Consider the following 11879-nt stretch of genomic DNA (forward strand, 5'->3'; position numbering starts at 1 on the left):
GTTTATCTCTAGCGCCTGAGGGGTTCTGTCTGTGGCGACAGGCTCAATGCCGACCACAGACACCTGTGGAATGGGAACTATAGGAGGTAGAGAGTGTCTTGACAGGGTTGAATGCTCCAGTGAGGATAGGCAGTAGAGTATGCCTACATAGAGACTAGGAGAGGATCGGTATTACTGAAAGGGAGAGTACTGTATTCCCCCCTCAGACGCTAGCCAACAAAACCAGTCTGTGTTCAGTGTTCTCAGAGGGCCAGCTGGTCAACTCAGTAAACCACAAAGGCCAGCTAAACTTTCATAACAAGGGAGTTAGTATTATACTAAAATCCTTCAGCTTTTGCCATGGTCTCTTAATGGACGTATTGCATACATTGTGTGAGCTTGCTTCGTTGCCTCTTGATAAACCAGTATTAGTGTTCATCTTGTATGAATGTAAGGCAAATTATGATGTGCAAAATTATGGAGAACAAAACATTTTGTCCCTTTGTCAGTGTGTCCTTAAAATAAGAATCTTTATTATGAATAATTATCTCGCAGGATGCTGTTTTTTTTGTTTTGTGTATCATTGCACTTTTCATGGAAATATATTTGCTATATTTTGTCTTGAAAATTGATGTTTATGGATCAGCAAATTAATGTCAAACAAATGTTTCAGAAACATTATTCATCAACAATTCATACAATCAAATGCATTCTATTGTAACAAAAAAAAAGATATTGGAATTGCAAAAGTGATTCAAGCCAATAAGGTTGATGACCTAGTTAACATAAAGACCATACAAACAAAAATGCCTTACAGTTTTTTAATGCAATTAAAATGGTTGCATCCGTGTTTTGTTACTCTTTCTTGCAAATAAATATTTATTAAAAAGATGATAACAGCTTTGCAATTTGCTGACTTACAGCTGTAATTTCAAGAAACAATTATTGAAATGCATAATACAAAAAATAACGTATACTGTATATTATAACGGATTCTTCACTTGGGGGAAAACACAGGATAATGTCAATCTTACGGGTTATAATGAGATATAGGTGACAATATCATATTATTAAATAATTTGTAATCATCAGGGTAGCGTAGATACAACGATAAGCAAAGCACTGTAATACATTGTACTGTAAATTCCCATCAATAATGTATTGTATGACAGGGTGCGAGCAACTTGAAGTTTGTATCATGCATAACAGCTAAAGCATGAAAATATATGAATCACATATACATATGAGTTCTACTTTACAGTGCTATCTGCAGGTTTCACATTGTTCCTGGTGACTTTACAGTGCTATCCATTGACTTCTTTTGAACCTAAGCTTGTCACCTGCCTTCCCGCCTTTGGGACAACAACTCCCATTGTTAGGGTGGAGACGTGAGGAACTCGTCATTATATACAGACCTCTGGTTGCAGTCGAATTTCTTTACACGGAGGAAAGTATGATGCTTGGGAATTTGCACGTCCCATGTAATGTAAGTTGTAACGATGAGCCTAATTATTGTTTTCTGACACATTCATTTGTTTTCTTTGGCGTGTTTCACATAGCCAGCCATGCAAGTCGTGGCGCATAGTAGGCTATTTACTGTGTGTTGATTGACAACTGAACAGCAAGTGTTGAATAGTTTAGGTCTAACTAACTGAATAAAGTCCATCTACTATATCCCTTTAACATTCATAAATCATGCGACATGGTTATACGTCCATGCCATGGTATCGCATCGGGACAAGTAAACCAAAGGATTTCCTATGTTTCCTTTCCTAGGATGCCGGTGCTTGCCAGACAGTAACGCTAAAGAGAGTGACTCTCGTCTCGTCAGTCAGTAGGCAGGTTTCCATTGACCCAGGTTTATTAGACAAAAGCAATGTCGCAACAAAAAAAAATATTACGCCATGTGTGATGGAAACGGCAGATATAGGATACGTTTTCCAGAGACCTACAAAAATGTTATCCGTTTGACAGGTGGATTTGTCTTTTGTCAAACTTTCTTTATTGCGACAAATGATGATGGAAAAAGTGTTTTAAGAATCAATTATGATTGCCGAATACTTTTGAATGTACGTGGGGCACGTGATGTAATCACGTAACAATAAGCTCCACTCCACATTTAATTCCAAAAAAAATTTATACTATAAAAATAATGTTTCTTTGCAGGACAGTGATTGTCCTGACTTTCAAGAATGCCTGAATTGCTTGGCCTTGCTTTTCTGGTTGGCTGGCAAGTTTCACCATTCAATTATTTCAGATCTACAGGAGTGCAAGTTTCACCACGGCACGGACTAGCCTAGGCAGCCGATAGTGTATGGGCGCTATATCTGTGGGGATATGTTAGGCACATGATAATTATTAGAACATGGCAAATATTAGTATATTATTGCATTCTATCCATGCTGGCTTTCACTGGCTACCTGAGACATGAAACTGATAGGTGGGAGGGCATACAGCTGTCGCCAATATATTAATGTGCAATTTGCCTAAATAGGTAATGGAAACACTTCAACCACAATTTGTTTTTAATTTTTTATATGTGACATCATCATGTTCAGCTGTTTTTATCGACACGATAGTTAAATGGAAACGCACCCTAGCAGGCAATTGTCGCATATTTTTTTTCAATGCAAACTTTATGACTTTTGACAAAAAAATCACTGGACAAGTTAATGGAAACATAGCGAGTGTAGCCTACCGAAGCTCGGTGAGAGAGACCTCATCCAAATTGAGATGGTTTGGGATGAGTCAGACTGCAGAGTGAAGGAAAAGCAGCCAACAAGTGCTAAGCATATGTGGGAACTCCTTCAAGACTGTTGGAAATGAATTCCAGGTGAAGCTGGTTGAGAGAATGCCAAGAGTGTGCAAAGCTATCATCAAGGAAAAGGGTGGCTATATGAGGAATCGCAAATATAAAATATATTTTGATTTGTTGAACACTTTTTTGGTTACTACATGATTCCATAGGTGTTATTTCATAGTTTTGATGTATTCACTATTATTCTACAATGTATAAAATAGTAAAAATAAAGAAAAACCCTTGATTGAGTAGGTGTTCTAAAACTTTTGACCTGTAGTGTATATATTCCTGAGCATTCTTATATAGGTGCATTAAATCCTTACTAACAGATATAGGACAGACACTTCAAAACCTTACTCCTTATGATTGATTTTGTTGGAATACCTACTGAGGTCCTACAATTCAAATTCAAATAGCTAAATGATCCATGGTGTGACCATAAAAAAAAATCAATTTACACTGAACAGAAATATAAACACAACATGTAAAGTTTTTGTCCCATGTTTAATGAGCTGAAATAAAAGATTCTAGACATTTTCCATGTGCACAAAAAGCAAATTTATTTCAATTTAGTGAGTTCCTTTATATGAGCCGTAACTCAGTAAAATCTTTGAAATTGTTGCATTTATATTTTTGTTCAGTATATGTTAGCTTAGTAGAACCCTCCCCCAACGGCTTAGACTTTTAAGGGTAAAAAAAAGTGTGATTTTGAGAGCGAAAACCTGAAAAAACTGGGAAAAGAGAACTGGAAAAACAAAACCTTTAATTTATTTTCAAGATATTGTGGGCTATTTACTTAATTTTTCTGTTTTAATAAAATACATAATTTGAAGAACAAACATCATTGTGGCAATTCATACAGTGCCTTGCAAAAGTATTTATCCCCCTTGGCGTTTTTCCTATTTTGTTGCAACCTGTCATTTAAATAGATTTTTATTTGGATTTCATGTAATGGACATACACAAAATAGTCAAAATTGGTGAAGTGAAATGAAAAAAATAACTTGTTTAAAAAAATTCTAAAAAATAAATAACGGAAAAGTGGTGCGTGCATATGTACTATGAAGCCCCTAAATAAGATCTGGTGCAACCAATTAACTTCAGAAGTCACATAATTAGTTAAATAAAGTCCACCTGTGTGCATTCTAAGTGTCACATGATCTGTCACATGATCTCAGTATATTTACACCTGTCCTGAAAGGCCCCAGAGTCGGCAACACCACTAAGCAAGCGGCACCATGAAGACCAAGGAGCTCTCCAAACAGGTCAGGGACAAAGTTGTGGAGAAGTACAGATCAGGGTTGGGTTATCAAAAAATATCTGAAACTTTGAACATCCCACAGAGCACCATTAAATCCATTATTAAAAAATGGAAAGAATATGGCACCACAACAAACCTGCCAAGAGAGGGCCGCCCACCAAAACTCACAGACCAGGCAAGGAGGGCATTAATCAGAGAGGCAACAAAGAGACCAAAGATAACCCTGAAGGAGCTGCAAAGCTCCACAGCGGAGATTGGAGTATCTGTCCATAGGACCACTTTAAGCCGTACACTCCACAGAGCTGGGCTTTACGGAAGAGTAGCCAGAAAAAAGCCATTGCTTAAAGAAAAAAATAAGCAAACGCGTTTGGTGTTCGCCAAAAGGCATGTGGGAGACTCCCCAAACATATGGAAGAAGGTACTCTGGTCAGATGAGACTAAAATTCAGCTTTTTGGCCATCAAGGAAAACGCAATGTCTGGTGAAAACCCAACACCTCTCATCACCCCGAGAACACCATCCCCACAGTGAAGTATGGTGGTGGCAGCATCATGCTGTGGGGATGTTTTTCATCAGCAGGGACTGGGAAACTGGTCAGAATTGAAGGAATGATGGATGGCGCTAAATACAGTCCCAGAGATTTGAGACTGGGACGGAGGTTCACCTTCCAGCAGGGACGCATGGCTCAGGGACGCATATTGCTAAAGCAACACTCGAGTGGTTTAAGGGGAAACATTTAAATGTCTTGGAATGGCCTAGTCAAAGCCCAGACCTCAATCCAATTGAGAATCTGTGGTATGACTTAAAGATTGCTGTACACCAGCGGATCCCATCCAACTTGAAGGAGCTGGAGCAGTTTTGCCTTGAAGAATGGGCAGAAATCCCAGTGGCTATATGTGCCAAGCTTATAGAGACATATCCTAAGAGACTTGCAGCTGTAATTGCTGCAAAACGTGGCTCTACAAAGTATTGACTTTGGGGGGTTGAATAGTTATACACACTCAAGTTTTCTGTTTTTTTTGTATTATTTCTTGTTTGTTTCACAAAAAAATATATTTTACATCTTCAAAGTGGTAGGCATGTTGTGTAAATCAAATGATACAAACCCCCCAAAAATAAATTTTAATTCCAGGTTGTAAGGCAACAAAATAGGAAAAATGCCAAGGGGGGTGAATACTTTTTGCAAGCCACTGTATCTTGCAGCAAAACTGTAAATAAGACTTTAATCTCAAGAGAAGACAGGTTAAATGTTAAAAAAGGTTTAATGTTCTCTTACTTAGAAGATAGTCCTGATCATATAGGCCTATGACCTAGACGACATACAAAACAACTAACAAAACTCTGAATTCATACATTTTCAGTAATACAAATGGTAAAGTCATGTCTTTCTACACAATACAACAACTCATTTTTCCAATCTGGGAGGTAAACTCGATAAAGTATTCAGATGGAATCAAGGCATCAGAGGCCACCAAAATAGAGCTCCTTCAGGAGAAAAAAAAATGGGTTAACCCCCCCAGACCCCCCTTTGCTCAGGGACGCATGGCTGGCTATGTTTTTTATTTGGCTGGCTACTCTATGTATTTGTGCAAAAAACACTGCCAAAGTGTGCCTACGGTCTCTAGGCTTCCTCTGTGTACCTTTTGTTGGTGAACTCGGCTTTGATAAGGGGTTCAAAGCCATGTTTCCTACGTTGTTGCAAGTAGAGCAGCAGGACGAGTAGAAGAACCAGGAGACCCAGGAAAACACCACCCAGAGTGGACCCCAGCACAAACACAAATCCACCATCTGTAGCTGAGGATAGAAGAAGAAGAGATTTAATGCAACAAAGATCTTTATCAAAGTGTTCTTATTTCATTGACCTGCTAATAAAACAAAAGAAAATACGATTATTTAATTGCAAAGTTGTCTGTGAAAATCACCGACCATCGAGTTCAATGGCATAAGAATATCCCAGTTGATCAGAAGCCACGTAAACCTCCTCATTGGTCACAGGAGGGAAGAATGGCACCATGTTATAATGTCTGTTGTGACCAATGGGAGCCATCTCATCTGGGAAACTGGAGTTTGGCGGAACAGACCTCCTCATCCACTCATCGAAAATGGCATCAGTGAAAGCATGGAGCACCTATAGCGAGAGTGTTATGTAACTGTAAAACATTTTTTGCATCGTCTGCACAGAAATCTGACCAAGTGCCAAATACTTTACATTATCTCACATGAAAGTCAAATACATGGACTCATAGGCAACCACACAGACTAGATAATTACCAGAAAGATGGGGTCATTGGCTGCAGCGTGAGACCGAGCACTGGTTCCACTGAGGAAGGAGTGGACCAGGTTGTGCAGGTTGTTCACTGAGGAGTCAAGCGCCGCCTCTCCATCTGGCTTGTCATAGCCTTCAAGAGAATTCCTGTACAGGAGAAGTCACAAACAATGCAATTTAGAGAGTTTGACTTGACTTCATTGAATAACACCCTATAGGTGAGTGTGTAAGGTCAATGTGAACCGTTTAGGTTGCCTGAAGCTGAAGGTAGAGTTAATATAGTAGGGAGCGTTGTCAAAGTCTCTGAGGTTTAGACAGCTCCTGACATCACTCATGGTCGGCAGACTCATGTTGGTCCTCGCTCCTCCCATCTGACCTCTCCTTATACGTCCCTCACTGGTCCCATTACACAGAGTGACCAGGCGGTTATAGTCATCCATGCTGGGGAGGGGGAAAGATTCAAGCAACATTTTAAGGGACAGTGAGTCTGGCAAAAAAAAGAAAACATGATGAACATGTACCCAGTAGTATAACAACCAGCATAGGTGCACAAAGCATAAACAGCACAGGTATATGATATACATACAGGGCTGGTTTCGTAGACATTAATTAAGCCTTGTCCTGGATTTAAAATGCACTTTCAATGGAAATCCTTCAGTAAACATGTTTTTAGTCCAGGATTAGGCTTAATCTGTTTCTAGGAAACATGCCCACAATGTTTTAAACACATTTCTATCCAACAACGCACCTGTCACACACCACCCCCCAATTGGAGAACCTGGACTGGTTACTGATGAGGGAGGAGTCATCTGGGTTGTGCCCCCCCAGGAGGGAGTCTGTACAGACGTCACACTCAGTCTGCCCTGTGGCAAAGTTCCAGAATGGAACAGCAAAGTTCTCATTGCCAGTCAGTCTCTGCAGAAGAGAGGAAACTTTTACTTTTACTCTCATCAATGTTTGAAGCTATTTTGTTCTTCATTCCTCAGCATTTTATTTCACTCTTACCTGCAGGTCTCTCTCCAGACTGAGGAGGTGGTATCTGTGCCAGGTGACGAACGCTGGTCCTTTGTGGGAAAAGTCAATGGCCTTGAACGGACGACCTGGACCTACAGAAGGAACAAATAAGGTTGTTTATGAGCAACTTCTGAATGTTCTCTTCTGCTAGCTTTCCAGTACATAGAGAGTCATATATAACTCACAACTAGTAAGTAACATAGCAAGTGAGTCATTTATAACATTTAACTTTCATTTTCATTCATGTTTCAACCAAAAAGGAATTAGTTGGTGTTTTACCTAAAAGTGTGTCTCTGACAGAGTAGTAGTGCTGCCATGTAAAGAAGTTGTAGATGGAGATGTTGGAGAACTGGGGCTGGGTTCCATTGGGCCCCAGCAGGTCCAGCCAGTGCTGTGTGGCAATGACATAGTCTGGGTGGGTGGTGTTCTTGGCCCGGTCCAACACATCCAGGAACTCCTGGAGCTCAGCTGGAGTCAGAGAGTGGATGTTCTTCCTCACCACCGGGGATTTACGCACGTCACAGTTTGGTCCTTTCCAGCCGAATTTACACTGGCCACAGTCAAAGCCACCAAAGTTACCTAGACACAGGGAGGGAATATAGGCCAAATATAAACCAAACCATGTCAAGACTATGGGAATGGTCAAGAAATGTGGTTTTCTGTAAATAAATCTGATTGGAATAAATGTGAGAAATTAATACATTAATATGATAAATGTATCTATGATATGTTATTGTCAAATACATGCAGTTCAACCATCAATTTTAGGGTAATTATATGGTCTCAAAGTTCACCCAACAGTCTTGAAATATTTTACATACTTCTTCCCAATAATCACAATTTATAAAGGCAATTTAACATTGATTACCCTTTAACAATGAATTATAATGTGATCTAAACAAAACATATTTAATGCAATTTTAAACACTGATTTGCTATTAACACTTAAATGTAACATTTATTAATATGTTACTTACCAGAGCACCTGCATGTCTGATTGAAGAATTTGGTTGGCCACCTTTCTCGATCATCAACATTTCTCAACCTATATGGTCCACCCCAGGGTTTGGTACTGACTCTGATGTCGGAGCAGTTTCCTCGTCCAGATAAAAGTCCACAAATGTTAGCAGGGTCAGAGCCGAGGGCAGGGCAGCACTGCTTTGAGACGATCCCTTCCACCGTGCTACACACTCGAGGAAACTGAGCCTCTGTAGAACCAGACCATGTCACAAAACAGACCAACCCCAGCACAAGAGCCCTCATCGTCTTCAACACTGCTGTAATCTTCTACCTTCTGCCTAAAAAAATCGATTTGTACACCAGTTCACAGTAATGCTTAATTAGTTACTTCCTCCAAAAGCTCAATTAGTTTCTCCAAAAGTGCATGGAATTAAATATGTAACGCTCCTCAGTAGTGTATTCAACATTTGGCTACAGCCATAGATGTTAACTAGGAGCCAGCCTGAGAGTAGACTGTGTTCCGGTCGGTCTCATCAGCTTTAACAAAGCCTCCAATTCATGTGCTCTCTTTAAGGATGGGCAGAAAGGATTAAGGTCTTGTGGTAGTCACCTGACACCAGACAACTATGAGCTTGACTCATACCAGAGAAATGCCTCAGGCCAAAATACATGGAGTGTTGGTAAGAGCATCAGTGAACTACAATTTAAAAAAAAGTATAACTATCATGATAACCTTCTTATAACTATAATCTAGTCATCAATTCTACTTAGAGTAATTTCTCATTTATAAGGTTGTTTTTGCCAGATATGAAATCCACAGTAGACTGATTTGATATGGCATTTGCATAATTACAGATATGATTTTTGGTTTCCTGTTCTTTTCCCTCTTTATCACATGACATATCATACATACAGTTGATGTCGGAGGTTTACATACACTTAGGTTGGAGTCATTAAAACTCGTTTTTCAACCACTCCACAAATGTATTGTTAACAAACTATAGTTTTGGCAAGTTGGTTAGGACATCTACTTTGTGAATGACACAAGCCATTTTTCCAACAATTGTTTACAGACAGATTATTTCACTTATAATTCACTGTATCACATTTCCAGTGGGTCAGAAGTTTATATACACTAAGTTGACTGTGCATTTAAACATCTTGGAAAATTCCAGAAAATGATGTCATGGCTTTAGAATCTTCTGATAGGCTAATTGACATCATTTGAGTCAATTGGAGGTGTACCTGTGGATGTATTTCAAGGTCTACCTTCAAACTCAGTGTCTCTTTGCTTGACATCATGGGAAAATCAAAAGAAATCAGCCAAGACCTCAGAAAAAAATTGTAGACCTCCACAAGTCTGGTTCATCCTTGGAAGCAATTTCCAAACGCCTGAAGGTACCACGTTCATCTGTACAAATAATCAGCCGTCATACCGCTCAGGAAGGAGCACGTGAAGCACGGGGGTGGCAGCATCATGCTGTGGGGGTGCTTTGCTGCAGGAGAGACTGGTGCACTTCATAAAATAGATGGCATCATGAGGAAGGAAATGTATGTGGATATATTGAAGCAACATCTGAAGACATCAGTCAGGAAGTTAAAACTTGGTCGCAAATGGGTCTTCCAAATGGACAATGACCCCAAGCATACTTCCAAAGTTGTGGCAAAATGGCTTAAGGACAACAAAGTCAAGGTATTGGAGTGGCCATCACAAAGCCCCGACATCAATCCTATAGAACATTTGTGGGCAGAACTGAAAAAGCGTGTGCGATCAAGGAGGCCTACAAACCTGACTCAGTTACACCAGCTCTGTCAGGAGGAATGGGCCAAAATTCACTCAACTTATTGTGGGAAGCTTGTGGAAGGCTACCCAAAACGTTTGACCCAAGTTAAACAATTTAAAGGCAATGCTACCAAATACTAATTGAGTGTATGTAAACTTCTGACCCACTGGGAATGTGATGAAATAAATAAAAGCTGAAATAAATAGTTCTCTCTACTATTATTCTGACATTTCACATTCTTAAAATAAAGTGGTGATCCTAACTGACCTAAAACAGGGAATTTTTACTAGGATTAAATGTCAGGAATTGTGAAAAACAGAGTTTAAATGTATTTGGCTAAGGTGTATGTAAACCTCCGACTTCAACTGGATAACCCTAAATCCTTTAAATCATGATAGCCTAATCATATCGTGTGTCTATACTGTATTACTAAGAATGATTTTTCTCAACTCCACTGTGGTCCTCTGTAGCTCAGCTGGTAGAGCACGGCGCTTGTAACGCCAGGGTAGTGGGTTCGATCCCCGGGACCACCCATACACAAAGATGTATGCATGCATGACTGTAAGTCGCTTGGGATAAAAGCGTCTGCTAAATGGCATATTATTATTATTATATTATATTATTAAAAAGTCATCAACTGATTGTTGGGTTCGTCTGAGAACCAAGCATTCTTTGTTCTGTGGGAGGAGCTCCAAACACATCAATGAAGGCATGTGATGTTTAGTACGTCAGTGAAGAAATAGCTGATGTGCTTGTATCATTAGCTAGACATTCCCTACCCCCTGTTACCTATGATCTGGCATGTGACTGTTGAATGATGAGGGAAAAGTCACATTGCCAATCACACTGGGCATGAATACCTACACACATATACTGCCATAAGGGAATGAGATTTTTTAAAAAATCTAAAACTGAATTGAATCTAAAACTGAATCCAAAATATCCTAAATCGAAAAATTACATCTAATTCAATGTAACCTTGTAGAAACAATGTGCCGGTATTGTAACACCTTTAACTATTGTCATAAAGAAATATACAATAATATGTTGTTTACTTTAAAAGCTTACAATCATATTTACTCTCAGCAAGTCTACCTAGTTGTTGAATTAATTAAAGTCAACATTTTATGGACCTAATTTAAGAAATCAATAGAAAGAAGGAAAATAGCCCCTGAAAGAATCCCCTTTGTGTACCTGTTCATTTCTCCTACAAGTTCCTTATACAACACATACTATGAGGTTCACTGCACTTAACAGGATTAGCCAGTAAGAATCCTGGAAGAAGCCAAATGGAATGTGTTTGTTGAAATATGTAAAGATGTCAATTAAGAAGTAAACCATGCAGTTATTTTATAACTGTATTGTATGAAACTTGAAAACAAATGGAGACAGGAAAAATACATTGGAATTGGAATCAGAATGAAAGGATGTCGAATCCGCTTTTATTCTCAAACATAGACTACATTTTTGTCCCGAAATCATTCATAGAACAGGCACTGAAAAGAACAGGCACTAGGTTTAGTAAAGATTCAGTATATATTCATTATTCTGTATAGGTTAATCCCTTGTAAATTATTCTTATTGACTGAATAGACATATGACTGTGCTCAAACATTCTACCCTCAGGATTTTATGTTGACGAAATAAGTACTTTCCTGAGTTATGTTTCAATTGATTTTCTTAGTAGGACCATTTATTAAAATAACATGAAAATTGCTTACAGGCATAATCAGATAAACTGTGGGCTTACTGTTAGCTACTGTTCGGCTTTAGTTCAAGAGTTGTCTGTGTACTTTCTATTGTATTGTATTGAGGGT

The 11879-nt window shown here is 39.0% G+C and overlaps 1 protein-coding gene across 2 annotated transcripts; it reads right to left on the reverse strand.

The window, feature by feature from the left end:
* Positions 1 to 5165: 5165 nt before the first annotated feature.
* LOC121554972 (L-dopachrome tautomerase-like) lies at positions 5166 to 8800 on the reverse strand. Of its 2 annotated transcripts, none has more exons than XM_041868708.2 (8): positions 8296 to 8800; positions 7598 to 7897; positions 7310 to 7410; positions 7053 to 7219; positions 6560 to 6745; positions 6310 to 6451; positions 5965 to 6166; positions 5166 to 5832 (listed from the first exon to the last, which is right to left on the reverse strand). In XM_041868708.2, the coding sequence occupies exons 1-8, from the start codon at positions 8579 to 8581 to the stop codon at positions 5660 to 5662; spliced, it is 1557 nt and encodes a 518-aa protein (XP_041724642.1). In that variant the 5' UTR covers positions 8582 to 8800; the 3' UTR covers positions 5166 to 5659. The 2 variants fall into 2 exon arrangements, with proteins under 2 accessions (XP_041724642.1, XP_041724641.1); XM_041868707.2 differs by having other exon boundaries at positions 6548 to 6745.
* Positions 8801 to 11879: the final 3079 nt, after the last annotated feature.

The sequence above is a fragment of the Coregonus clupeaformis genome, chromosome 40, assembly GCF_020615455.1.
Source record: "Coregonus clupeaformis isolate EN_2021a chromosome 40, ASM2061545v1, whole genome shotgun sequence".
Classification (NCBI taxonomy): domain Eukaryota; kingdom Metazoa; phylum Chordata; class Actinopteri; order Salmoniformes; family Salmonidae; genus Coregonus; species Coregonus clupeaformis.